Here is a 27,302-nt window from a genome sequence, read left to right as displayed (position 1 = left end):
AAGTGCCGACGGGAATCCGTCATGTTTACACTGGGACCACAGGACTGAGGCGCTCTCATGCACAGAGCTCGCCGTATCAGGCCAGCTGAGTGGGTCATTGATTATGTGTCAGATGCGTGAGAGCTGAAGGCCCATTAAGTCAGAAGCGTCCCAAGATATGCCGTTTGATGACAAGCATCCCGATGAATGAGTTTGCACCAAAATTTCAAAACCAATTCAGCAATCCACCTGGAGTCGGTATAATACATTTTCAAATCTCTTCTCCATCACATACTTGGTCGTCATTCAAACAGTGTGCATGACATTAATTAACAGTGTATTATTTAACTCATTCTCTGCCATTCCCAATTTTTTCGGGAATTGAAAAGTGTGGAGCACCATTCCTGAATTTGTTCAGGTTTTGTTTTGCGGGGGGTGTCGATAAAGCACTGCTCAGACCTCTGGCTATGTTTTTCTTTCCTTTCGCAAGGGCGCAGCATTTGCCTTTTGTACAGCTGCCCCCATTTCAAGCTTAGATAACTCTAGACCAGTGGTTCTTAACCTTGTTGGGGGTACCGAACCCCTCCAGTTTCATATGTGTTTGATTCAAAAATATATATTTTTTTTGATTCAAGACAGATATGTTTTTAATTGCTACACAAAATCAGCCGGGCATGAACATCACCTTGTTCAATTAACAAAACCAACACAATGGATAAACTTTGCTAACAGGTACAAATCCAAGAGCAGGCAGAATGTCCCTTTCATCGAATCTCGCTCTCTTCACCTTGAATTCAGCGAGTGTTGTGTTCTTGTATTCCCCGTCTCCATGCAGCTTGAAGAAGTGTTCCTTTAGTTTTGCTGGTGCTAGACTAGAGTTGCTCAACTTGCCGTTGATGAGAAAGTTTCTTCAGCCGTCATCTATACTTCTTTGAGAAAGAAGAGAAGAAACCTTCTCATCGATGTACCACTCCTGTACGACTGAGACCTTACACAGACATCAACTTGCCATTGCAAATCATGCAGATAGGACGCTCACTCCCATCACGCTCCGTCATACATGAGAATGTTGTACATATTCATCCGACCACTTTCTTCCTTTGCCCGACATAGTATGGATAAAACATAAAAACGGCGTATTACAACGACAGTCACATGTTGATTACTGATAGCTACTGGCTAGCCTGGCCCCCATTGTCAATTGGGGAAGCAGCAGCAGTCTAGCTGGCCTCTCTCTCCTCTCTCTGTATTCATTTTTCTGATTTGATACGCTTCTGACTCTATACTGCCCCCACGATTTCCTGTGGTATTTCTCAGTTTCATCCGGAGCTCTACTGATTGCTAAACGGACATAACAATGGATGAAACGACCTCTGGGGCCGGATGAAATGTTCCGTTTCCGTAGTTAAAGGAAGTGTGTCGGCGGAGGCTCTGCCGAACCCCTGAGATTGACTCACCGAACCCCAAGGGTTCGATCGAACCCAGGTTAAGAATCAGTGCTCTAGACCCATATACCTTAGGAATTAACATTTTTTTTCTTTTCTTTTTTATTTGGCTCTTAACTCATTCACTGCCATTCACAAATTTAGTCAGGAATATAAAATATGACATAGAGAGCAATTCCCGGATTTGTTCCGGTTTTGTTTTTTCATGCTTGGGTGACGATAAAGCGCTGGCCATGGCCTCTGGTTATATTTTTCCCCTTCGACAAGGGGGCAGCACTTCCCTTTTTTTCCATGTTAGCGCTTTGTTCCAGCGAGACAAAGGCTAATCCAATCCAACCGGACAACAACAGTTTCCCCTCCATTTTTCTCCCCTTCCCTGCATTCATCCCATGTGGCGCTTCCAAAATAATAGCACGGAAACAAGTGGCAATGTGACATGAGACTTTGCAACAGCATGGAACAACAACACCAAGAGGGGACGGGCAGTGCTGGCGTCCAGATGGGTGCTTCCTGTGCCAGGCAGGAAATGGCACAGTGCTCCGTGTCATATTTCATCATGGCACAAAACTGACATGACCATGCACATCGCTTCCCCCTCAAATGGGGTGAACTTCAATGTCTCCATACTCCTCCCTTGGTGTTTTTGTCAAAAAAGCACTCACATTTCACTGGACTCCAATGTAGCGTCCCAGTAAATGCAGAAGATGGCGCCGAAGCTCCGTGGGAAATGGGCTGATTTGTCTGCTGGGAATTTGTGTCAACTAGTATCAAATAGTAGTCTTGGTGCAACACAACGATTCACCATTGTGTTATTTATGTGTTTTCCATCTAATTTCGCCATAAACACGGTTCAACACAAAGTTTTCAGATGAAACAAAGTACCCAAAATGCATTGTGTGTCGCTTTCTCGGTCAGGGGAGTTCCAGGCGGGACGTCACATCAGGAATCATCATTAACTCAAAAACAAGACTTCCTGAACGTCTGTGTAAGCTCTCAGTCGTACAGGAGTGGTCCATCGATGAGAAGGTTTCTTCAGCCGTCATCTGTACAAAAGTGAAGGTTTCGGACGTTTCGCCTCCTATCCAAGAGGCTTCGTCAGCGAACTAAAGTCTGACTGGTCGTATCGGCCCCATTTATATATCCCTAATGTCCAGACATGGTGGCGCCGGACACAGCTATGATAGGTCCCTACTCTCAGGTTGGGAGGGGCGGGGGACCCCTCCCTGTGGCCCCACTGATTGTTCCTACATTCCTGACTAAGAAACAACAAGAAATAACTAACTAACAAGAAATTCAATCCTTCACAGATCACCTCAACTCTGTAGACTTCAACATTAAATTTACTCGTGAGGACATTCAAGAGAACCAACTAGCCTTCTTGGATTGTAAAGTAATTATAAAAGAGGACAGAGCGCTAAAAACAGAAGTCTTCAGGAAGGCTACGCACACTGACCAATACTTACTTTTTGACTCTAACCACCCTTTACAACATAAACTCGGAGTTATCAGAACCCTCCAGCATAGGGCTAAACAAATACCAACTAGCACTGAAGGTAGAGAAAAGGAGTCAAAACATATCAGGAGAGCACTCACTAACTGTGGGTACCCTCAGTGGTCATTCAACAAATGTCAGAAAGAAAGAATAGCGAACGAAACCAATAATTCTCAAGATTCAAAAAGGAGAGGAGTAGCAGTACCGTACATTGCAGGAGTTTCTGAAAAATTACAAAGAGTCCTTTGGCAACATAAAATTCCTACTTATTTCAAACCGATAAACACGTTAAGGCAAAAATTAGTGCATCCAAAAGATAGGCTACCAAATGAAAAACAAAGTAATGTAGTTTATTCCATACATTGTAAGAATGAAAATTGTAAAGAGCAGTACATTGGGGAGACTCAACAAATTCTCAAAAAAAGACTTTATCAACATCGCAGGGATAATACTAGTGGGCCTCAATCGGCAGTACATTTGCACCTAAAAGCTAGCAACCACTCATTTGACGACAATGAGGTTAAAATCTTAGCGAAAGAACATAGATGGTTTGAAAGGGGCGTAAAAGAAGCGATTCTTATAAAACAACAAAATCCTTCGTTAAATCGGTCTGGTGGGGTGAGGTTCAATTTGGATCGTTCATACAATAGCCTGCTTAGGCAAAACAGGTTAGGCAACTTTCGCAATGCTGATGAGGGTCGTTATGCTGATGAGGTGATACCGGGGGCAGTGGGGGTAATAGGCCAATCGTTAGTCAGGAATGTAGGAACAATCAGTGGGGCCACAGGGAGGGGTCCCCCGCCCCTCCCAACCTGAGAGTAGGGACCTATCATAGCTGTGTCCGGCGCCACCATGTCTGGACATTAGGGATATATAAATGGGGCCGATACGACCAGTCAGACTTTAGTTCGCTGACGAAGCCTCTTGGATAGGAGGCGAAACGTCCGAAACCTTCACTTTTGTACAGATGACGGCTGAAGAAACCTTCTCATCGAAAGACTTCCTGAATTAAAGGACAACCGATGTCACTTTTTTGTTTTTTAACTGACATCAGAAAACCGTTTTATAGCATCTAAAATACCCAAAACATGCAGTATGATAATTTTATTCAAATGCAGAACACCAATCAAAATGACTTAAAGTGTCCAAAATCTGCAAAAAATTGAGCTGCGAATTGAGCATTTTCAGAAAGTCCCGCCCCCAGTTTGTGACGTCACGCCAACACGTCTTGCATTGCTTGAGAATCAAAACAATGGCTTTAGATTCGGAGAATATGCTTTCTTGTTACTCCTCCAGTTATGAATATGATTCCAATAGTTCTGAAGAGGAAAGCATACATGTGTGCAATCGATTAAATAATTTATTCCATGCCATTTTGAGGCAACATTGGGGAGAAACGATCACCAAAAAAGAGGCACAAAATGGTGACCTCCTGTGGCCACCTCCATTTCCACAAGCTGACAAATTCCTTGTATGGAGCATGGACACCCTCTTCTGGCGGATTTTGGGTGCAACACAAGGCTTTTCAGACCAAACAATACAGCAAAATACATCGACGTGATGGAAGGACTGCGACAATGTGTCTTTGTTTCGGTCAGGGGGCGTTCCTTTAGTGACGTCACGTACGGACTCGTCACCAACTCAAAAACAAGACTTCCTGAATAATCAGCGTGAGTCTTAAAACGTAAAATATAGCTATATGCTGTGGAATATTTTTAAAATACGCTCAGTAGAAGTCATTTGCAGCCATTTTGCAAATTATGGACACAACTTGTCCAGAGACGTCGGTTGTCCTTTAAAGGACGCAACTTGTTGTCAACAAGTTGCGTCCATAATTTGTAAAATCACTTCAAATGAGTTCTACTGAGCGTATTTTGCAAAGATTGGATTGGATTGGATTTGCCTTTATTAGTCTCACAGTGGAGAAATTTACATTTCACAGCAGCAAAGTGATGAAAGGAATGACAGTAGAAAAACAAAATACATGAGCTGCTGGAAAGGCAGCCACTCTCGGGGCGCCGTCTTGAAGTCAAAAGAACAAAAAAAACTAAATAACAAATAATATGACAGCATAGAGACAATATGACAAAACAAAGACACAGAGAGACATTCATTCTTCAGGACTTGCTGTACCCTCTTTGTGATGACATTAAGCAGTTCTAGATGAAAGAGGAGAGGATCAAAGCGTCTTTCCACCAGTGGATCAGGGACATCATGGTGGAATGTGCACGTCGACTACAAGCTAAATGTTGAAAGCAAACACGCAGCTGTAGCATCCATTGACGAAAAGAGATTGTCTCACATCTCCTGACGCTCCTTTCTTCTTATCGCGGGTTCCTCAAGCCATGCATCCATCCAGCCGCAGACTGTCCAACAGCACTGACCTTTCCGCTAAACAAAGCGGGGCTGTGAAGATGCTGCCCATTACAGGCGCAAAAAAGCACAATGCACAAAGCACAATTCCATGGCATATAGCTATATTTTACATTTTAAGACTCACACTGAATATTCATGAAGTCTTGTTTTCAAGTTGATGACGATGCCTGACGTGACGTCACGTCTGGAACGCCCCTGACCGAGAAAGCGACACACAATGCATTTTGGGTACTTTGTTTGGTCTGAAAACTTTGTGATGATCCGTGTTGATGGCGAAAATAGAAGGAAAACTACAGAAATAATGCAATGGTGAATCGTTGTGTGTCGCAGCCAATTGCGGTAATACGCATAAAGAAGGTGTAAGTTTACACAAATTCCCAGCGGACAAATCAGCCCATTTCCAACGGAGCTTATGCACCATCTTGTGCATTTTCTGAGCGCTACATTGGGGTCCAGATGGCTCGAATTGATATCGAATGACTTCTTTAATCGATCGCAAACATTTATGCTTTCCTCTTCATAACTATTTGAATCATATTCATAACTGCAGGAGTAACAAGGAAGCGTCTTCTCCGAATCTTAACTCTTTGAAGCCATTGTTTTGATTCTGGAGCAAGGCAGTTTGTGAAGGAGTATCCTGGCGTGACGTCACGAACAAGGGGGCGGGACTTTCTGAATCTTGCCAGTTCCAAGCTAGTTTTGGGACACTTTAAGTCATTTTTATTGGTGTTTTGCATTTGATTAAAATTATCAGCCTGCGTGTTTTGGGTATTTTAGATGCTATAAAACGTTTTTCTGATATCAGTTAGGAGACAAAAAAAATTGTAGGTTGTCCTTTAAATCATCTTTTATGTCTGTTTTATGTCTTTTATGTGATGTCTTTTATGTGCCGGCCTGTTTCGTCCCGCTACTCCGCCGTGCAGATGCTGCCCTTAGTCTCGTGTTGAACAGATGTCGCGGGGAACATGATACCGTCCCAGCGCTGAGCGGGGGACAAATTACCAAATGCTCGCATACACACGATGCAAATACAGCCTTCAGATTACAGATGGCCCCTATCAGAGGATGCTGGCTGGATTTGCAAAGAGGTAAATACTGTGGGGGGGTAATCCAACATGGGAGTTGGAGGGCCACCGAACAGATGGTACACATGTATATCTATGTGCGTGCAGTTGTGTCTGAAAAAAAGAACAATCTCAAATTGGGATTATGATTTATCTGTGGCAGATGAGTTTTGAATTGATTCACAGCCATTCACGAATTTATTCGGGAATGGAAAATATGACGTAGAGCACCATTCCCGAATTAGTTTTTTTTTCTTTTCTTGTTTGGGTGCCGATAAAGCGCTGGCCATGGCCTCTGGCAATGTTTTTTTCCCTTCCACAAAGTTAGCATTACCCTTCTTTCCATGTTAGCGATTTGTTCCAGCTTCAGATATTGTTAAAGCGCCATATGAACCAATATGTATGTATTGCATTGTATTTTCGACAGCCGCACTAATTTCAAGCTCATATAACTCCAGACCCATATAATTTAAGAATTAACTTGACCTGTTTTCAGATGAAAGAAGAGTATGTAAGGTTTCTAACACTGTACTGATTGTTTATGTAGTCCTCAAACGTAATATTCTGTGGGTTCTGGACTTCGAGTGATAATGACAAAAACCCTGGCACTGGAGTAGATGCATGTTTTGCATATATCCAGAAGTGAATAAATTAAATATATACAGTGATACCTCAGTTTACAAATTTAATTGGTTCCCAGAAAGTGTGTGTAAAGTGAATAGTTTGTCTTCCAAACATTTATTTCCCATAAGAAACCATTAAAATGAGAATAATCCATTCCCAGGTCCCCATAAAAAGTAATTTTCTACTAAATAAGCCTTTGCTGCTGTGAAATGTAAATTTCTCCACAGCTAGACTAATAAAGGCAAATCCAATCCAATTCAATCCAAAATATACGTTATTTATGTATGATAAATGTGCTATCGTATTGTAATTAAATAAATAAACTACAGCATAATAAAGTCGTTTTTTTTTTTTACCTTTGTGATGGTAGTTGTCAATGGATGATGAACTTCCAGGTTGCCTCTTGATGATATCCGAGTGAAGTTGCCATGTTTTCTCGGCGATACTACCCTCACTCACACATTCCCCTGCTAGCTGCTTTTCATCCATCAAAATAGACTGTAATTTTCTATTGTGTCCTCTTCGGCTTAACACTAGCTTGTGGTGGGGTCTTTCAGTCCCATATTAGCAGAAGTACTCCACTCGATAACAAACCACGTCTGCACTCAAACGGTGTGTGGAAAACCAGTCCGCCAGCTGTTCGACCGTGTGGATTGGTTCGTCCGCCGAAAACTAGTTTGTAAACCAAGATTATATTCTCGCCAATTTAATGTTCATAAAGCGAAGAGCTCGTGAGCTAAAGCGTTCGTCAGCTAAGGTATCACTGTATTGTGAATATGAAATTTGCAGTAATTGAGTGAACAGAGGGTGCACCCTTGGAACGACCTTGGTCACCACGCAAATGAGCAGCCAGCCGACGAAGCAAATACGAGGATGTGACTTTCAACCTCGATTCACCCACGGCGAGAAATATCAGACGGACAGGGAGGACGAAGGGGGGAGGCGGGAAAACAAAACAAAGGCAAAGAGACACGGATGTTGACAAAGCAACCCAGGCTTGTGTTAATTCTCCCACTCGGAAAGGGTCGCCGGGATCCCTGCAACCGGCACACCATAAATTAATCTCCTCGTACGTCATTAGCAAGCGGGTACCTAATGAATTTTCTTATCTCTGTGAATTCAGTGGCTGTTTTGATAACGCTCATTGTTTTCTCTTCTGCCAATCCCTACATTGGGAGGCATACGTAAAAGAGAAGAGATGAGTGTAATCTCTCATTTACACGACTGGCAAAAACATTTGGCATTGGACAGTCTGCGGCCGGATGGATGCTTGGTTTAAGGATCCTGCGATGAGAAGAAAAGAGCGTCAGCGAAGAGCGCCGATGCGTATGTGGAACTGTCGCGGCTTGGAATTGAAGCGGATTTACGTGGAACAAGAGATGTGAAAAAATCTCTTTCCGTCAATGGATGCGACAGCTTGGTGTTTGCTTTCAACATTTAGCTTGTCGCAGACGTGCACATTTCACCATGACGTTTGATCCACTGGTGAAAAGAAAGCTTTGATCCTCTCCTCTTTCATCTAGAACTGGGTCATACAACAAAGTGTGCAGAAGGTGCTTAAGATTGATTGGATTGTCTGTGTCTTTTGTGTTGTGTCACATTATTTGTTATTTAATTTTTGTTGTTGTTTTGACTTCAAAATGGCGCCGCGAGAGTGGCTGCCTTTATAGCAGCTCCTCTATTTTGTTTTTCTATTTCGTTCTTTCCTTTCGTCTTACTTTCATCACTTTGCCGTTGTGAAATGTAAATCTCTCCACTGCGAGACTAATAAAGGTTAATTCAATCCAATCCAATATTGGTTTCTTTGATGAAACTAAAAACACAGAATGACCGAGACGGGTGAGCAAGGCAATAACACGCTTCATCTTTCTTCGTCGTTCACCGGTATTCAAAATAATAATGTCTAGACATCCTCTGGATGTTAAAGTAATCAGGAACATTGGACATTGTGTTGTGTGATGCTTTGGATGTGCCACATACATATGAAACTGTAGTTTTGTGGCTTTAATGACGTTGGGATTTGGATGTCGATTGGTAGTTCACTGCACAACACACATGTGCGTGCAAACATACTCATTTTTAGCTCCTTTAAACTGCTTATCCATAAAAAAGCTACATTGACATTCACTCACCTGCCTTGAAAAATCTTCTTACCTTTATTCCACCTTACGTGAATCTTTGCTGTAGAGAGTAATCAGTTCTTTGGGTAAACTGTAGCTTTCTAAGGTGCTTCTAAAAGAATTGAAGGTGACACACTGCAACGCATCTCCACTCACAGTATAACAAGCGTTAATGACAACATCATGGAGCCCGGAGCGTGTCTTTACTGAGTAACTTGGTGAACCGTGATAACCTTCTGGCATTGGTGTTAAGTCCCAGTAGTTGCGCAGACTCCATTCCAAGTGTCACCTCGCTAAATGCAGGATTCTGCACCCCAACCATCACCCCCCAGCCCCCCCTACACACACACTGAACGTTCACTCTAAGTGCTAAACGCATTCTTCTAACACCTTTCCCGATAACAGAATGCAAGTCGGGCGTGATGTGAGGTGAGCCAGTGAGGAAAAGTAGAAAAAGAAGGAACATTGAATGGAGAGCAGTAGTGTCAGTGTAGAATCGAAACAATGCTTGATTGACACTTTTGTGGGTTTTCTCCGGGTACTTGGGTTTTTACGCCCACATTCCAAAAACATGCATGGTAGGCTGATTGAACATTCTAAATTGTCCCAAGGTGTAATTGTGAGCACAAATGGTAACCGGTTCAGGGTGTCCCCGACAGCTGAATAAAGCGCCAGCAACCCTTGTAAGGATAAAATGGTTGAAAAAAATTGATGGATGTTTCTGTGTATTGCTTTTTTTTACGTGTCTGACAAATACGATGCACACTACCCTTTGTCACGGTTTGCGAGGTGGTGTTGGTGGTGGATCCCAAAAAGCAGGCAGGAGGGAGCAGCAGGTTATATTTGACAAATTGTATTAAAATAAAGTCAGCAGGAACAAAATCTAAAACATCCAAATCTTCTGAACAGAAAAATAGAAAGTATCAAAGAAAACCAAGAGTAAAAGTCTGCCAAGATGAAACAAACCTGACAGGGTGCAGAAAACACATGCACAGCATACAATGCAATAACCCGACACTGAATGGTCGTGCCGGGAGCCCTTTTAACTGCCACTGATTGGAACGACCAACACCTGTGCGGCTGCAGGCATGGCCGACAGCGCTATCCGTTGGTCGCCAACCAGAACGTGGCAGTCTGCCACTGATCGGGATGACCAGCACCTGTGCATGTGCAGGCAGGGCCGACAGCGCCACCCGTTGGTCGCCAACCAGATCGTGACACCCTTCACATGATGCCCACCACCCTTCTTCACCACCATTTCACCATCGTTCTATTGCATTCCCCATACCTGCGAACATCGAGCTCCACAATCAATTTGAATTCATCTTTTGGGCTCAAGGCTTCATCCACTTCATTACTTTTATGTAAACAAAGATAAGAGGAAAACGCTCTGCATGCCGCGTTTAGTGGATGGATTAAATTAAATGGAGGTGAAGAAATCCACGGCAAAGTGGCCACTGCGTAGCGTTCATATGCTCTTTTCGATTAGATGAACGCAGACGCGTGAGATTGGCCGATTTAATGTTGCCTCACTAATGATAACACACCGCAGGGCTTCAAAACATCGTTGCCGTTTGAGGACATGCAGAAGACCGAGTTGCAACAAAATATCATTTTAGTTTGGCACTTTGATTTTAGTTTGGCACTTTTTTTTAAATCAGGAAGTATCAAAATGAGGAACTGGTTAAAATGTCGGCCTCACAGTGCAGAGGTGCAGGGTTCAATTTAAGTTCCAGCCTTCCTGTGTAGAGTTTTCTCTGGGTATTCTGGTTTCCTCCCACATTGCAAAAACATGCATGACAGGTTGATTAAACGCTCAAAATTGTCCCGAGAATGGTTGTTCGTCTCTGTGTGCCCTGTGATTGGCTGGCAACCGGTGAAAGGGTGTCGCCCGCCCCACTCCCTGAAGACAGCTGAGGAGTGGCCCCTCTTCCAAATCATTGAACGACTAAAAACAAGTTGATTATTATTCATCTACATTCTTCCAACCATCATCCATCCATCCAACCACCCCAACCCACTCATCCGCCCATCCATAAATCCATCTATCCACCCACCCCAAAACCCATCCATCCATCCACCACAACCCACTCATCCATGTATCCAACCCCACCCACCCAAACACACCCATCCATTCATCCATCCACCCACCCCAACCGACTCACCCACCCATACATCCATCCAACCTCACCCATCCACAATCCACCCACCCATCCATCCACCCAACCCAAAACTCATCTATCCATCCACCCCAACCCACTCATCCATCCAACCCCTTCCACTCAAAAACACCCATCCTTCCATCCACTCACCCCTACCCACGCACCCATTTATCCATCCACTCAACCTCACCCAGCCATCCATCCACCCCAAAACCCAACAATACACCCATTCATCCATCCATCCATCCATCCATCCATCCATCCATCCACTCATCCTCATCCCCCCACCAATCCACCATCCCATCCCTCCATCCATCCACCCCAACCCACTCATCCATCCATCCACTCATCCTCATCCACCCACCAATCCACCATCCCATCCATCCACCCAAACACACCCATCCATCCACCCACCCTGACCCACTCACCCATCCAACCACACCCACCCACCCAATCCACCCACCCATCCATCCACCCCAAAACCCACCAATCCACCCATTGATCCTTCCATCCATCCATTTATCCACCCACCTCAATCCACTCATCCAACCTCACCCACCCATTCATCCATCCATCTTCCGATCTACCTCATCCTCACAAGACTGCAGTGGTAGTTGTGCACTGTGCTGTCTTGTTCAGTGCCATTAACTCGGATATCCGTTGTGTACAAGTGTCCACACAAGCCTCATTACACTGGCCTAGTTGTCCAACTCGAGCAAGTCACAACCCATCCGCCATGTCCCTTCCCAGCACGAAGTTGGCCAAGTATTTGCATATCCCACATCGGAACACGACTGCATGTTCTCCTCGCGCATATAATAAAAACAGTCGAAGAAGATGAATAGAAGCAGAGAGGCGGAAACGAAATGAGTAATAGGGGGAGTCGGAGAGAAAAGAGTTGAGAGGGTGTGAAATGAGAGAAGAGTGTTTAATTTTTGTTATTTTATTTTTGCCAGTGTCGCGTCGTCACAGAAATGTGTTTACCAGCCCCTGCTTGGCCATTAGTGACACACGGGTGCCCCTGTAGGAGAAACCAAATAGGTTCACAACTGCCTCATGTATCCTCCAAATGTTCCCATTGCTCTCCGTCTGTTGGACTGTGTCACTCCGTATGGCTCCGTGCTGCCCTCCATTCGATCCTGTTCCGTATTCTGAGATTTAGTTTTTGTTCTTGCACAGGGTTTGTCTTTTCCTTCTGCTCGGTCCTTTCCCGCTGCCTGATGAACTGCTCACCCGCAAGTGTTGTCGACCACATTTTTTTGCTTTCTGTCATCTGGTGTTCATTTTGGATTGGATTGGATTAGCCTTTATTAGTCTCGCAATGGAACAATTTACATTTCACAGCAGCAAAGTGATGAAAGTAAGAAGAAAGGAAAGGAATAAGTAGAAAAGCAAAACACAGGAGCTGCTGTAAAGGCAGCTACTCTCGCCGCGCCATCTTGAAGTCAAAGCAAAAAAAGAAATAACAAATAATGTGACACAACACAAAAGATAATAATAATAATAATAATAATAATAATAATAATAATAATAATAATAATAATAATAATAATACATTTAATTTATAAGCGCCTTTCAAAACTCTCAAGGTCACTTTACAGTCACAGGATCAGTTTTTCTGCGGGTGGGCAGCAGCACAACCCGGAAGTAATTCAAATAGATAGAACGCTCGCTAGCTAACAATTAGCTACAGTCGGTCTTTTCCTTAAGCTCTTCCTCCTCCTCCTCTTCCTCGTTTTCTTGCTCTTCCGCTTGCTCTGTCCTGATTGGCCGTTTGATTCTTGGTGTAAACACTTCAAATATAAAAAAAACACAAAAACACACAATCATTCAGTTTTAAGCAGTTTTTCCACCCTCTTTGTTGTATGAATGATTTCTAGATGAAAGAGGAGAGATCAAATCGTCCTTTTCACCAGTGGATCAGGGACCTCGTGTGCGCGTGTGTACGTGTGTGGGTTGTTTGTGTGATTTTGTGTGTGTTGCGTGTGTTTGTGTGTGTGTCCGTGCGTGTGTGTGTGTTTGTTTCACACAACTCAGCTATATACTGAACTGAGTACAGTATGAGTACGTTTGTTTCCTCTGATTATTACAAAGTGATATGAGTTAATTATACTGACCCTTTTTATTGATTTAATGGATTTTTGTGTTGTGATTTCTGGTTAGTTCAGCAACACACAGACAGACTTAAAGACAAGGAACAACCTCCCCGACCTCCCCACCACACTTTACCCCCGAGGCAAAACAAGCAGCTCAAGGGAGGCTGGGTTAAAGGTAGTGACTACCCTCTAGTGGCTAAAGTAAATACCGTCACTGACAAGCGTCTTTGGAAAAAGAAACTTTTTTTTGTTCCATCTTTTGTTCTTTGATGCGGATTGTTAGGTTAATTAGAATTAAATCAGATAAAAATTATAATTAAGATGGGTTTTTTTTGTGTGGAAAACATTTTATAATCTGACGAAACCTCACGTTATATAACCGGGGGCAGGTGCTGCACCCTCCAGATAATATGGATCATTAGCACATGAAAAGACAGCAACTAAAATACATAATTTGTTCACACACATACACATTGACACACACACACACACAGAACGGTTTAGTGGTAATGTGAGACTCAACAGGCATGACTGTGGCACATCTGGGGCAGGCAGAATAATGAAGGAATGTGTAATGAGTCATGAAATAATGATGATGAAAAATGACTGTACATGTTGCACACACATATGATGAGTGCATGACTATTTATCTTAGCTTCACACTAGGATAGGGGCAACTGTCGCCATTCTGTTCCAAGTTTATTAGGAAAGAAGTCACGGCCATTTCTTGGTGAGCATTTGATGGATTTTATCATGTTGTAAGATCGTAGTGGACTCCAAAAAATGCAGGGAGGCAAGAGAAGGAATGTGTACGAAACAAGATAGATAACAAAAATCTTTATGATAAAACACTGGAAAAAATAACTCCTAAAACAAATATAAAATAATTAATAATAATAATAATAATAATAGAATACATTTAAAAAAAAAGAAACTTCATGACTGCTTTTTTCGGTTCGCGACCAACACCTATGCACTTGCACAGGTGTTGGTCGTTTTAATCAGTGGCAGTTAAAAGGATTTCCGGCACGACCATTCTGTGTCGGGTCATTGTTTCTTTCACCCTGTCAGGTTTGTTTCATCTTGGATTGGATTGGATTTACCTTTATTTGTCTCGCAGTGGAGAAATTTACATTGCACAGCCGCAAAGTGATGAGAGGAAGAGGAAAGAAAGAAGTAGAAAAACAAAATACAGGAGCTGCGGGAAAGGCTCTTGTATCTTGAAGTCAAAAGAACAAAAAAAAACTACATGACGACACAAAGATCATGTTTTACTCATGCTTTTGTTTGCTACTTTGGACCTTTTGGTTCTGGTGACTTTGGTGTTTGACATTTTGTTCCGGCTGTCTTTATTTAACTCATTCACTGCCATTCCTGAATGTATTCTGGAATTGAAACACAGAGCGCGATTCCCGAATTTCTTTGGGTTTTGTTTTTTCTAGTTTGGGTGCCGAAAAGGCACTGGCCATGGCCTCTGGCAATGGTTTTCCCTTCCACAAGAGGGAAGCATTTCCCTTTTTCTATGTTAGCGCTTTGTTACAGCTTCAGCTGTTGTTAAAGCGCTATATAAACCAATATGTATTTATTGCATTGTATTTTGGACAGCCGCCCCCATTTCAAGCTCATATGTCTCCAGACCCGTATAATTTAGGAATTAACTCTTTTTTCTGATGAAAGATGAGAGTCTTTGTTACGTTACATTGAATGTGTATGTAGTCCTAAAACTCAATATTCTGTGGGTCCTGGAATTAGAAGTGACAATGACAAAAACCCTGGCACTGCAGTAGACACATTTTTGCACATGTCTGGCAGTGAATGAGTTAATACAATTTGTTAAATACACCCTGCTCCTCCTTCCTGTCCGCTTTTTTGGGGCCCACCACCTTGCAAATCATGACAAACAGCATGTTTCTGTAAGGATTAGGGCTGCACCAAACAATGATTTAAGGTCCGTCAAATTACTTTTTTGTGGCTGACACCAATTCTCAGTTTGGGTTGCCTAAGGTGAGAGCTTTGGATTCCAGATGGTCAAGAATCTGAGTTTTTCAACACAGACTGAGCCTGAAGGTGACCACATGTAGGAACTGTTTTGACAGCGAATGTGGTCATGATAAGACTTCAGCCTTGAGTGCTTACTGACTGTTAAAAGTTGACTGAAGTCGATTTTTTACTGCCCTACAGCTCTGCTCCCACACTGATGTGACGGAAACAGTTTAAAATGTTGAAACTGTATTAATTTCATGACTTTGGGGCTTGTGAAGTTTTTTCTCCCCAAGTTTTAAAAAGCGAAAAAAAATAAATCTGACTTTCTCAAAGTGTGGTAACTCATGGTAACTATGGATTAAAAATCGTTAAATACAATACAATATATATTTATACATCAAGTCTGTTTTATATAAAGATGAATATGCTCGATAAAAGGCAATGACAGCTAGGATAATAAAATATGTCGATAGCACTGGAGATTGAGGAATGTCATAAATGTTTGATCATAATTGCTGAAAAAATTGACAATGAGTGAGAATTTGGTCGAGCTTTAATTGTGGACATTTAGCATTCAACTGTTTTTCAGTTTTCTGGGAAACAATTATGTTCGTGAGCTGAGGTATCACTGTACTGTCTTGTGCTGGTTTTCCGATGTATCGGCTACCTCTTTGTTCAAGTGGTAAGCACTGAGCTCCCACTCGAAGTGTTCAACGATCCACCCCTCGAGCCACATGTCAATCAGTAGCACCAACAGGAGCAAGAAGCTTTATCGGCAAACAAAGCAAAGCATCTTTCAAAAGAACGAATATTTCTTCCTCCTCCATTTCTTCTCATCACCAGACACTTTGCCTGCTCTGCAGCTGACAGCCACGCCGGACTACCCGGTGGCAGTAGGTCAGAAGGTCAGCCTTCAGTGCTGCGCGCTGAATTCACCTATCTTCGACAAGTGGTCCTGGCGACGACAGGAGAAAGAGAGGTGGCAGGAAGTGGCCAACGGGCGCAATCTCACCCTGGCTAAACCGGAGGAGAGTGGGCTATACCGCTGTGCAGCTCAAAGCAATCTCACCAAGAGTGTCAGTCCCAGTCATGAGGTCTTGATCATCTCCTTTCATGCAACAGGTTGGTGGCAACTGCATTGGCCTTACGTGACCCAAAACATATCGGTGGTCACACCCACCCATCATAATTGAGTAACTTGTGTTGGTCAAGTGCACTTTAAATAATATTTTGGGGAGTTTACACAGTTGCATTGGATTGGATTAACCTCGATTTGTCTTGCAGTGGAGACATTTATATTTCACCGTAGCAAAGTGATGAAAGTAAGAGGAAAGGAAAGGAAGAAATAAAGGAAGCAACAAAATACAGGAGCTGCTCTGAAGGCAACCACTTTCGTGGCGCCATCTCTTAGTCAAAACAACGACATAAAACTAAATAACAAATAATGTGACACAACACAAAAGACACAGACAGTCATTCGATCTTAAGCACATTGTGCACCCTCTTTGTTGTATGAAGCAGTTCTTGATGAAAGAGGAGAGGATCAAAGCGTCCTTTTCACCACTGAATCACGAACGTCTGTCACATTTTGCGAGGTGGTGATAGCAGGTGCGGATCCCAAAAAGCAAGCAGGAGGGAGCAGGAGGTTGTTTGACAAATTGTATTAAAATAAAGGTCAGCAGGAAAAAAATCTAAAACATCAAAATCATCAGAACAGAAAAAAATACAAAGTATCAAAAGAAAACCAAGTGTAAAAGTCCGCCAAGGTTAAACAAACACATGCACAGCATACAATGCATGCGATTGCAGACCAAGCATGCAACAAACAATGAACCGACACCGGATGGTCGTGCCGGGAGTCCTTTTAAGTGTCACTGATTAAAACAACCAGCACCTGGGCTGACGTCGCTACCCGTTGGTCGCCAATCAGAACGTGGCAGTCCGCCACTGATCGGGATGACCAGCACCTGTGCAGGTACAGGCCGGGCCGACAGCGCCAACCAGATCATGACAACGTCATGGTAAAATGTGCACATCTGCTACACGCTAAATGTTGAAAGCAAACCTGAAACTGTAGCATACATTGACAAAAAGAGACTGTCTCACAGCTCCTGTCTCATGTAAATCTGCTTCAATTCCAAGCCGCGACAGTTCCACATATGCATCGGCACTCTGTGCTAACGCTCCTTACTTCTCATCTTAAGCTCCCCAAGCCATGCATCCATCCGGGCAAAGACAGACTGAACAAAGTGGGGCTGTGAAAATGCTGTCCCATTACAGGCGCAAAAAAAGCACAATCGCCCCAGAGCTGTCCAGCGATGACAGTCAAATGGCATAGTGCTGCCGAAAAGGCGCAACTGCTCACCAGTGTCCTCCAAAATGCTGAAAAACAATCCGTATCCGTTCTACATGACGCACAACAACTCAAAGTGAGAAAAAAAAACACAAAATCAACACAAAAACAACAAAAAAAGCTACGTTGTGATAGCAATTGCTGACGCCTGCCTACTCGGGCACCATCTTGGACTATGTACTGTATCTAACTGTTTTTTTTTTTCGTCCAATACCTGCTTTCAGCTTTTGGTGTGAAAAGACGGCGACAACCGCTCGTACTTGATTTCACTGTTGCAAAACACTTATCAGCGCTTGTGGTGACTCGTTTTCATCACAGCCTTGTCTGTGACCTCATCAGCGACTTATCACTCTTCAAACAACAACCATGTTTCGTTTTTAACTCTTTATTTGTTCTGACTGCAAATGTAGGAATAACTGCCTTGGTTCTCTCTCTCTTCTCGCCTTGATCATGAATATCGCCGTCATGTTTTGGCTCGCGTGGCAAAGACTTAGAGGCAAGGAATGTCCCGCCAACGAGGAAAACTAAAGGTACAAAAACAGCAGAATGGAAAATAACAACATTTTTTAAAAGTTGTGTGTATGTGAAGGGGGATGTTATACTGTACTTGCAAATGTTTTTTTTAATTATTATTTATTATATTTCCCAAGCTTTTCCAATAGCTGGAAAGAAGAATCAATGTAAGTAGCAAAATTATGTTTTTTCATTATTTATATAAATACTGTTTAATGTATACATTTCAAATCATTTGATTTTAATATAAATGTTTATTTTGGATTTTTTATACAATGCATTGACTTTGTAACAGCAAATCTCTATCTATTATCTAACTAGCAATCTATCTGTCTGCCTGTCGAGCTCGCCGGCTGCTAGCTCGCCGGCTGCTCGCTATCCATATCTGTCTATCCGTCTATAAATACAATATAGATCGAATGATCAATCGATCATATGTTGTTTTTATTTATTTATTTTTTTTTACATTGAAAAATACAGTATATATTTCTGTATTAGTTGTTCTTGTTCATCTTTTTGAATCACAGGGGGGGTTCTCCGAAAGACGAGAACGAGGGGCACGTGTACATGAATTACTCAAGCACGAACCTAACCTACACAGATCTGGATCCCACAGATGTCACTGCGAACAACACGTACTCGGTTCTCCCATGAAAATCTGATTTGGCAGCCTCAGAGAGTATGAATGCGAATGTCAATTCATAAAGCCATTTGCAGAAAGCCGACTGGCTGTAGGTTGTGATGACCGTTGGAAATCTGGCCACTATAAATAACAAACAAATACACCGCATGCATCTCGAAATAACTTGTCGACTTGTGGTAATAGCTTATATGATTTTATACTGAAAGCCCCGTACCGGATTTTGGACCACGACTGCTCGAGCGAGCTATTCAATCAATTGTTTCTTGCTAGAAACAGACTGAATCTTGTTTGCCCACACTGTGATAGGTTCACAGTTTTCAAATGCAAAAACATTATGAAGGAACTGAGAATATCAGATATCGAAAGGTAAAAACGCAACAGTATAATTTCCTTGCCGTCCAGTTTCGCTGGTGGGAAATCTTTATATATTTTATTGACACAAAACAAAAATATTAAATGGCACTATGTTTTAACTTGCTGATAACAGAATTGTTTGGTGTTAGTTCTCTTGGTAAATTCTCATCAGATAAAGAATCAGACTTGCAAAGAATCTCACAAACTTCTGCTTACAAAACTTCTTCTTTTCTCTCTGTGTACTTCACACAGGAAGCCGGATTGGTGCAATTCAGTGTGTACGTATTAAAAAAAGCAGCGGTTGTGGTCAGGAGCAGCTCGTCTTTTTCTGCTTGCTTAAAAGAAGCACTGGTCTTCATTCACAGGCCAAAATCTAATCGTTGTTCCTCTAAATTGTCTATTCCCAGCAGTCTTATCGCTTCATGAATTGCCTTCCCCTTGGCTGCACTGCCACCAGGTCATCTGTTCAATGGTCAGGAAAATGGCTTTCTGGATAAGGATAGACAAAACATGAACCTCTGATGTAACCGTCTAGTTTCATACTCCATCTATATATTTCGTTTGAGTCAGTGAACCTCCGCCTGATTGAGCTCACCAGGAAGTCTCTGGCTCTGGTGCCGACTGTCCAAAGATATTTGCGAGGTAACAGTGTGGGAACAGCTCTCGCCCTTGACCAGCCTCTTGAGATGAGCAATGAAGAACCGTCGAAACTTCCTGGTGGCAAAACAATACACCACCGGGTCCAGAATGCAATTGAGTCCCATGAGGAGCAGCGTGACCTGATGCGCGTCGTTGAGCGCCTGCACGGTTTCAACATTCCAGTCCACGTGACCCCATCCCTTTTGGATCTGCAGTACTGCCAGGGTCCAGAAGCCTTGGACGATGTGATGAGGCAAGAAGCACAAGACGAAGACGCCGACGACCGCCATGAGCATCTGAACAGCTCTGCGTTTTACTCCCGTAGGCCTCCTGGGTGAGGAAATCGTCATGTTGGACTTCCGAGATAAAATGGTTCCCGATTTGAACTCGGACAGAGGAGCGCTTTGGGAGAACAAGGCTCTGGCGATGAGGAGGTTACACACAACCACGAGCACGAAAACGACAAAAAACATTGCGATGATTGCGAAATGCATAGTGGCCACAACTCTTTTGGATGAGTCGTCCCCGTTCTGGTAGCCCTCAAAACAGCGGGTGACGTTCCCGTCCTGGTTGGTCCCCGGATTGGCAAGAAACGGAATAGCCATGGAGATGGTCATCAACCAGATGACAACGCAAACGGCAATGCCGCGGCGCCTGTGGTCTGACGAGGCGGCATCTAACGGCCGGGTGACCGCCCAGTATCGGTTGACGCTGATGGCGCCGAGGAAGAGGATGGAGCAGTAGGTATTGATGAAGAACAACGAACCAGTCAGGCGGCATAGGAAGTCTTTATAGATCCATGTCCCTCGATGGTCGTAATAGCTAATCCAAAAGGGGAGTGCGCAGACGAAGAGGAGATCCGCGATGGTGAGGTTGGTCATATAGATGCGGATTTCCCCCATGGCCTTGGCTTCTCGTAGGCAACGGAGCACAAACAACACATAGATGTTAGCAAAAAGTCCCACGATGAAGATGATGCCGTACGCCGTGGGGAAGAGATGATAACGAAAAGGTGAGTCCAGAAAGTTTGAGTCATTGCTAGCTGTGAATGGCACAGCCGTGACTCCTGCGGGGCTTTCTGTCATGGAAAGCTGTGTTTCTGTCTGCGGGAGATAAAAAACAAACAATTGTAATCACATAGATTCATCACAGTGTGAAATAAATGTGAAGAAAGTCTAAAATAAGCTTTTTTTTGTGATAAATGGTGAGAATCCGTTTCTTAGAGAAGTGGCCTTCAACCTTAAAAACAATAGATCCTTGGAACTTGGACATAATCCATCCCACCCAAGAGGTTGTGCGAGTTTATATTGTTTTCTTTTTCAAACGTTTTCGCCATTGGAACAAAATACCACCCACAAAAAAATAAAAAATAAGTGGCCTTCAACCTTAAAAACAATAGATCCTTGAAACTTAGACACAATCCATTCTAAGAGTGTTTAGATTGTTTTCATTTTCAAACATTTTCGCAACGAGAACAAAATAAAAGAAATAAATACAGAAATAAACAAACTAATAAAAAATATGTAAATAAATACATTGCTAAATAATAAAGCTCTTTTTGAACCATTTAACATTTCAGACTAAGTGCACATTACAGGGAGGAATAATCAAACAAATGAACAGATGAACAAATAAATAAATAAGTAAATACAAAATAAACATGAACAAATACATAAACAAGTACATAAATAAATGCATGCAAATATATTAAAGATATACATTATTGAATGAATAAACAAAAATAAATTAAGACATAAATGAATACATAAATTCATGAATAAATACATAAAAATAGATAAATAAACAAACACACAAATAAATGAATAGCTAAATAAATAGAGCTCTTTTTGAACCATTTAAAATTTCGGACTAAGTGCACGTCACAGAAGAATAAAAAAAGAAATAAACAAATAAACAAACAGATGAACAAATAAACAAGTAAATAAACATATGAACAAATAAATAAACACATGAATAAATACATACATGCAAAGATATTAAATATATAATTTATTCAATGAATAAACAAAAAAATAATACATAAATTGAATAAATAAATAAAAATATATAAATCAATCAATTGATGAATAAATAAATAAACACATGAAAATATTAAAGATATAAATTCTTGAATGGATAAACAAACAAATAAATTAAGACATAAATGAATCAATAAATACAAATAGATGAATAAATGAATAGACAGAATAATAGATAAATAAATAAACAAATAAATAGCTAAATAAATAAAGCTCTTTTCGAACATTTCAATTTTTGGACAAAGTACACGTCACAGGGAAGAATAAAATAAATAAGCAAACAAATAAACAAACAGATGAACAAATAAACAGGTAAATAAAAAATAAACACATGAACAAATACATAAAAAATACATAAATATATACATGCAAAGATATACATTATTGAATGGATAAACCCCAAAAAATAATACACGAATAAATAAATAAAAATATATGAATCAATGAATTAATGAATAAATAAATAAACACGCAAAGATATTAAATATATAAATTATTGAATGGATGAACAAATTAATGAATAAATAAATAAAAATAGATAAATCATCAATAAATAAATGAAAATAAATACACCCAAGTAAAGGAGCCCTGACCCCACATAAAATGCACAGGGAACAGGAGATGAACCATTTGACTCTTATGAAAATTTGACAGGATTTCCTTTAGGTAGCAAATCAACATTGTTGCATTGAAGGACAAAATGAACTATACTGAAAACACAGATGCACATATGGTTTATATATTTATGGATTTTTTAGAATGATTTATAGTGTTCACTAAGTGTTGACTAATTAAATCTACCAATTTAAAACACTCTTTTAATGAAGGATGAAATGAAAATGAAACCTCAATAACATTCTATTTTCCACCGTGGTCATTCCTCAAATTACACTAACAGCTATGAAAATTAACCCAAAACAGAAACTGAGTTGTAATTAACCCATTTTGTCAGTTAGACACATTTCACAGAGCCTTTCTAATGAATGACGCAGGGTCTTTTGTTACGTAAAGGGTGCACCTAAAAAACAAACTTGAGACGAGACATGAGAAGTGAAGCAAGACGTTGAAATAGGAAGTCTTACCATGGTTGCTCGCATCTGGCGGCCGTTTGTGTCCACTTGTATTTCAAACTACGAAAGAAAGTGATACATGTGTTTAGCGAAAATCTGCGGGTTTTTGGGGCTGTCTTGACAGATTGTGTCAAGGCACAAACATCTTTTTTTAATCTGCGGGGATAAAAAAGACAATTATTGCACAATTATCATGTTTTTGGGTAAAGATCTAACTAACCCTATTATTCTTTTTATGTATTTTTTTTACAAGTTTTCCAACTCTAATAAAAAGTAATTTAAAGCAGATTTTCACTCCCAGATGTGATATGTTAAATATCACCTGTATTACATCCAAAACATCTGAGCATCTATTGACATGATTTCTTGCCAAATATTTGCATTTGTTAAGCACAAATAAATTTAAAAAAATGCCCCAGAAAAGAGTCCACAGCTGCTTACCGAGTGACTGCGTGTTCTTCTCTGTGTTATCTGGTTGTCTTGAAGAATCAGTGGGAGTCAAAGACAAGGCGGGCGTCAAGAATCATAAAAAGGAGGTGCGTTTAACACGTCTTGGGAAATTCCACATAGCGCAACGGCGCTGTCAGCCGAATTGAAGAAGACACTCCCATGCTGGAGAAATCAGGGAGTTTTACTCTTGCCTCACATGTTAATATGGCTTTAAAGTGAGGTATGTCATGGTATGTTATTATATTCCCTCTTTTATGGATGCCCACATTCCTTGAAATCGCCGACTTTCCCCACACACTCCATTTAAGATCCACATTTGAAATACGATTCCTCTTGCAAACCTCCCATCTAATAAAATATGCAGTACATACCGTAGTATTGTTCTAATACGCGGAGTCTTTCAAGTGGCAAACAACTTGTTCCGAACAGAGCTATGAAATCTATCTATCTATCTATCTATCTATCTATCTATCTATCTATCTATCTATCTATCTATCTATCTATCTATCTATCTATCTATCTATCTATCTATCTATCTATCTATCTATCTATCTATCTATCTATCTATCTATCTATCTATCTATCTATCTATCTATCTATCTATCTATCCGTCTATCTGTCCGTCGGTCATTCCATCGGTCGGTCCATCTAATCTATCTAATACATGTACAGTGAGACCTCAATTTACGAACTTAATTGGTTCCCAGACAGAGTGTGTAAGGTGAAAAGTGTGAATCTCGAAGAAGAAAAAATCCCATAGGAAACCATTAAAATGGGAATAATCCGTTCCCGAGTTTCCATAAAATATACTTTTCAACTAAATAAGCCTTAAAACTACACACAACATACCTTATTCTATGTATAATAAATGTGCTATTGTATTGTAATGAAAGAAATACACTGCATTGTATCATAAAGCCACTTTATTAACATTTGTGATGGTCATTGATGGCTTGATGTAATGGCGTTGGAGGTCGAAGGTCAAAGGGAATTGCTGTTTGCAAAGAGAGGCCTGTAATTAAAGAAATAAACTGTGCTGTAAAATAAAGTTTTATTTACCTTTTTGATGGTCGTTGATGGCTTATGGAAGGAGATTCACCTTCCATAAGGACTGTTGGTAACTTAACCTCTGGTCCTGTTCAGTCGTGTGCTTCCGCCGAAGATCACTCTGCCAGCCGTGGTGGGTGTGTATTATGAAAATAGTGCTTATTATAAGGTTTAATTTTCAGAAATTTGAGGTTTGTAAGACGAAAAGTTTGTAAGATAAGGTGTTTGTAAGTTGAGGTCTCACTGTATATCTATCTGTGAAGAACACACTAAATGCTAAATACAAACCAATATTGTGCACTTTTCTATCGAAATCAGATGATTGAAGCACCACTATACATATTCAAGTATTTTTTTCATTTTCCTTGAACCACAAATAACCAGTGCTACATTTTAAACCAAACCAAAAGAAAGATAATATCTTGTTGCTTCGGATAACTTTGGGGTAAATGAAAAGTTTCTATTGTGCCATTTCCTTATTTGATCTCATGTGATTCGTTTGGTTTCCACTCACTTTATGTAAAAAAAATACATACTGTATAATGAAGTTTGCTATGCCTTTCACTTAGAGACACTTTTAGGAGCTATGTATAACTTGTGATTAAACCATTTTAATTTACTTGAAAGAAATAATCTTATATTGATATTAAGTTAAATAATAATCTTATATTGATATTAAGCTAATTTGTAACAAAGAACACCCAATTAAAAGTAGTACTTACTGCCAGAAGATCTCGGTGGAATTCATCCAAGATAATATAGATGGTTGAAAGTGTTGCTTCGTAACCACTAGATGTCAGAATAGGCCAAACCAAAGAAGGCCTCGCATGAGCATGCGTCTCTGGAGCCCCTTCTCCAAAACGGAACCAAAATGGAAAGCCAACCAGAAAAACCAGAATGTTTATGGTGCCCTTCGCTGCCTTTGCTTTACTGTGCTAATGCAACAATAGATTTGGTTGATAAATCTGTATACAGACCAACGACCAAGACTCTTCGGTATCGGTAGCCAGATTTTGGACACACTTCCTAAGTGAGCATGAACTGAGTGACCGTATAGCTAACAGCCCCTAACTCTGGCACTAAGTGTCACAGAAATTTGAAAAGTCGTACCTTTGACTCTAAATCTTTGACTCTTCTGCCGTATGCAAGAATGATATGATAGTTACACGTAAACAAGATATGAAATTGAATTAGCATCATGACAAATAGGCCAATCCAGTGGGCCAGGGGTTAGTTAGCACACCAACGCCCTCAGTGCAGAGGTATCAGGTTCAATTCCAGATTCATAGGTGAAAAGGGTGGCTACCCTGATGAATCTGTGGTAGTGGTTCTGTCCAAACATATCACCAATGTTAGATCTCTCAGGGAGAATTTCCTGCCTGCCAGAAGATCCGTTTTGAGGAATGTTACCCCATAGTGAGAAATAGAGCATCGGAGGGGCTGTTCAACAGGCAGGGACTTCTGTACTTCTAAATAAGATGAGACTTGACGAGGGGATGTTTTGTTTTTGGTGGAATGCTTCTTTGATATTGTCTGCAGTGAGCCTTTCAGGGGAGTTCCAAATCAAACAACAAAGACAAAGCGCTTAGGATTTTGGGGCATAGGGTTTGCTGGTTCAAGTCCCGTTGCAGACAAAGGTGTGTGGGGGGGAAGGGACATTTTGGAACATGTCCAAGCCACCCCTTGTTCATGTGTCCCTGGAACGTGTGCGTAAGATCTGAGGAGATGTGGCAGATTCAGTCTGTCTTTTATTCTGTACTCCATTTTTAATTTTCTTTCCTCTTATACATTATATTTAATACATATGAGTGACTTACTGTAATTATGGATTTGAGTATTTGGATTGGATTGGATTAGCCTTTATTAGTCTCGCAGTGGAGACATTTACATTTCACAGCAGCAAAGTAATGGAAGCAAGAGGAACGGAAAGGAAGAAGTAGAAAAACAAATACAGGAGCTGCTGCAAAGGCAGCAACTCTTGCGGCGCCATCTTGAAGTCAACAGAAATCTAAATAACAAATAATGTGACAACACAAGAAACAGAGTCATTCAATCTTCAGCACTTTCTGTATCCTCTTTGTTGTATGAACCAGTTCTAGATGAATGATAGATCAAAGTGTCCTTTTCACTAGTGGATCATAGACGTCATGGTGAAATGTCACGTCTGCTACAAGCTAAATGTTGTAAGGAAACACGAAGCTTCCTCATCCATTGATGCACACGTAAATCCGCTTCAATTCCAAGCCGCGGATTGCTTGGAATGTTGCCTACTGCGTTCTTTTTTTACCTTTAAAACATCACATTTAACAATGTCCAAAAAAAATTGCTATTTAAATGTTGTAACTCCATAAACATCCTTTTCTTTTTCTATTTAATAAAATGTAGCATGAGAGCAACAACGCATCCAGAGACTCCAACCAGTGAATGCACACAATTCTGTAAGACCTGCATGTCTTCAGATAAGCGCATAGTATTTCCCCACATGACACGCTGCCCCACATTTGGACTCATCTGGGTTATATGTGTTTAAATACCCGCAATAACCCGCTCTGGAAGGACAGTGAATTAAACACATTAATCCACATCCTCGCTGTTAAAAGAACACAAAGTAGTAAAGCTACATAAGCCGTGTTAGAGCGTAAAGTCCTTCATTGGTTTCAGTTCCCCCCTCTTGTTTTATTATAATATAGTCATAATATCGTCAGGTGACTGTTGACCCCCTCACCGGACCCTCGTACTATTGACCGTGTGTAATTTCAGGGATGTTCCCAGGATTATGGAGATTAGTGTGCAGCTGCAGTGTTTGCAAGTGCCTCTGGTTACGATAAAAATTCCTCCTGTGTGAAAGACAAG

At 41.1% G+C, this 27,302-nt stretch overlaps 1 protein-coding gene and 1 pseudogene across 2 annotated transcripts; one reads left to right on the top strand and one right to left on the bottom strand.

The window, feature by feature from the left end:
* Positions 1-16,075: 16,075 nt before the first annotated feature.
* On the top strand, positions 16,076-19,104 carry LOC148893600 (uncharacterized; annotated as a pseudogene).
* A 143-nt stretch (positions 19,105-19,247) lies between these two features.
* On the bottom strand, positions 19,248-23,483 carry ptafr (platelet-activating factor receptor). Of its 2 annotated transcripts, XM_089005149.1 has the most exons (4): positions 23,394-23,483; positions 22,965-23,012; positions 19,800-20,946; positions 19,248-19,693 (listed from the first exon to the last, which is right to left on the bottom strand). In XM_089005149.1, exons 2-4 carry the CDS (start codon positions 22,977-22,979, stop codon positions 19,671-19,673), a joined length of 1,185 nt encoding a protein of 394 aa, XP_088861275.1. In that variant the 5' UTR covers positions 22,980-23,012; positions 23,394-23,483; the 3' UTR covers positions 19,248-19,670. The 2 variants fall into 2 exon arrangements, with proteins under 2 accessions (XP_088861275.1, XP_088861274.1); XM_089005148.1 differs by having other exon boundaries at positions 19,248-20,946.
* Between the last annotated feature and the right edge of the window lie 3,819 nt (positions 23,484-27,302).

Source organism: Hippocampus bargibanti, linkage group LG09, assembly GCF_051943395.1.
Source record: "Hippocampus bargibanti isolate YZ-2025 linkage group LG09, ASM5194339v1, whole genome shotgun sequence".
Classification (NCBI taxonomy): Eukaryota; Metazoa; Chordata; class Actinopteri; order Syngnathiformes; family Syngnathidae; genus Hippocampus; species Hippocampus bargibanti.
The sequence above is the reverse complement of the archived record's forward strand: the minus strand, read 5'-3'. Positions and strand labels throughout refer to the sequence as shown.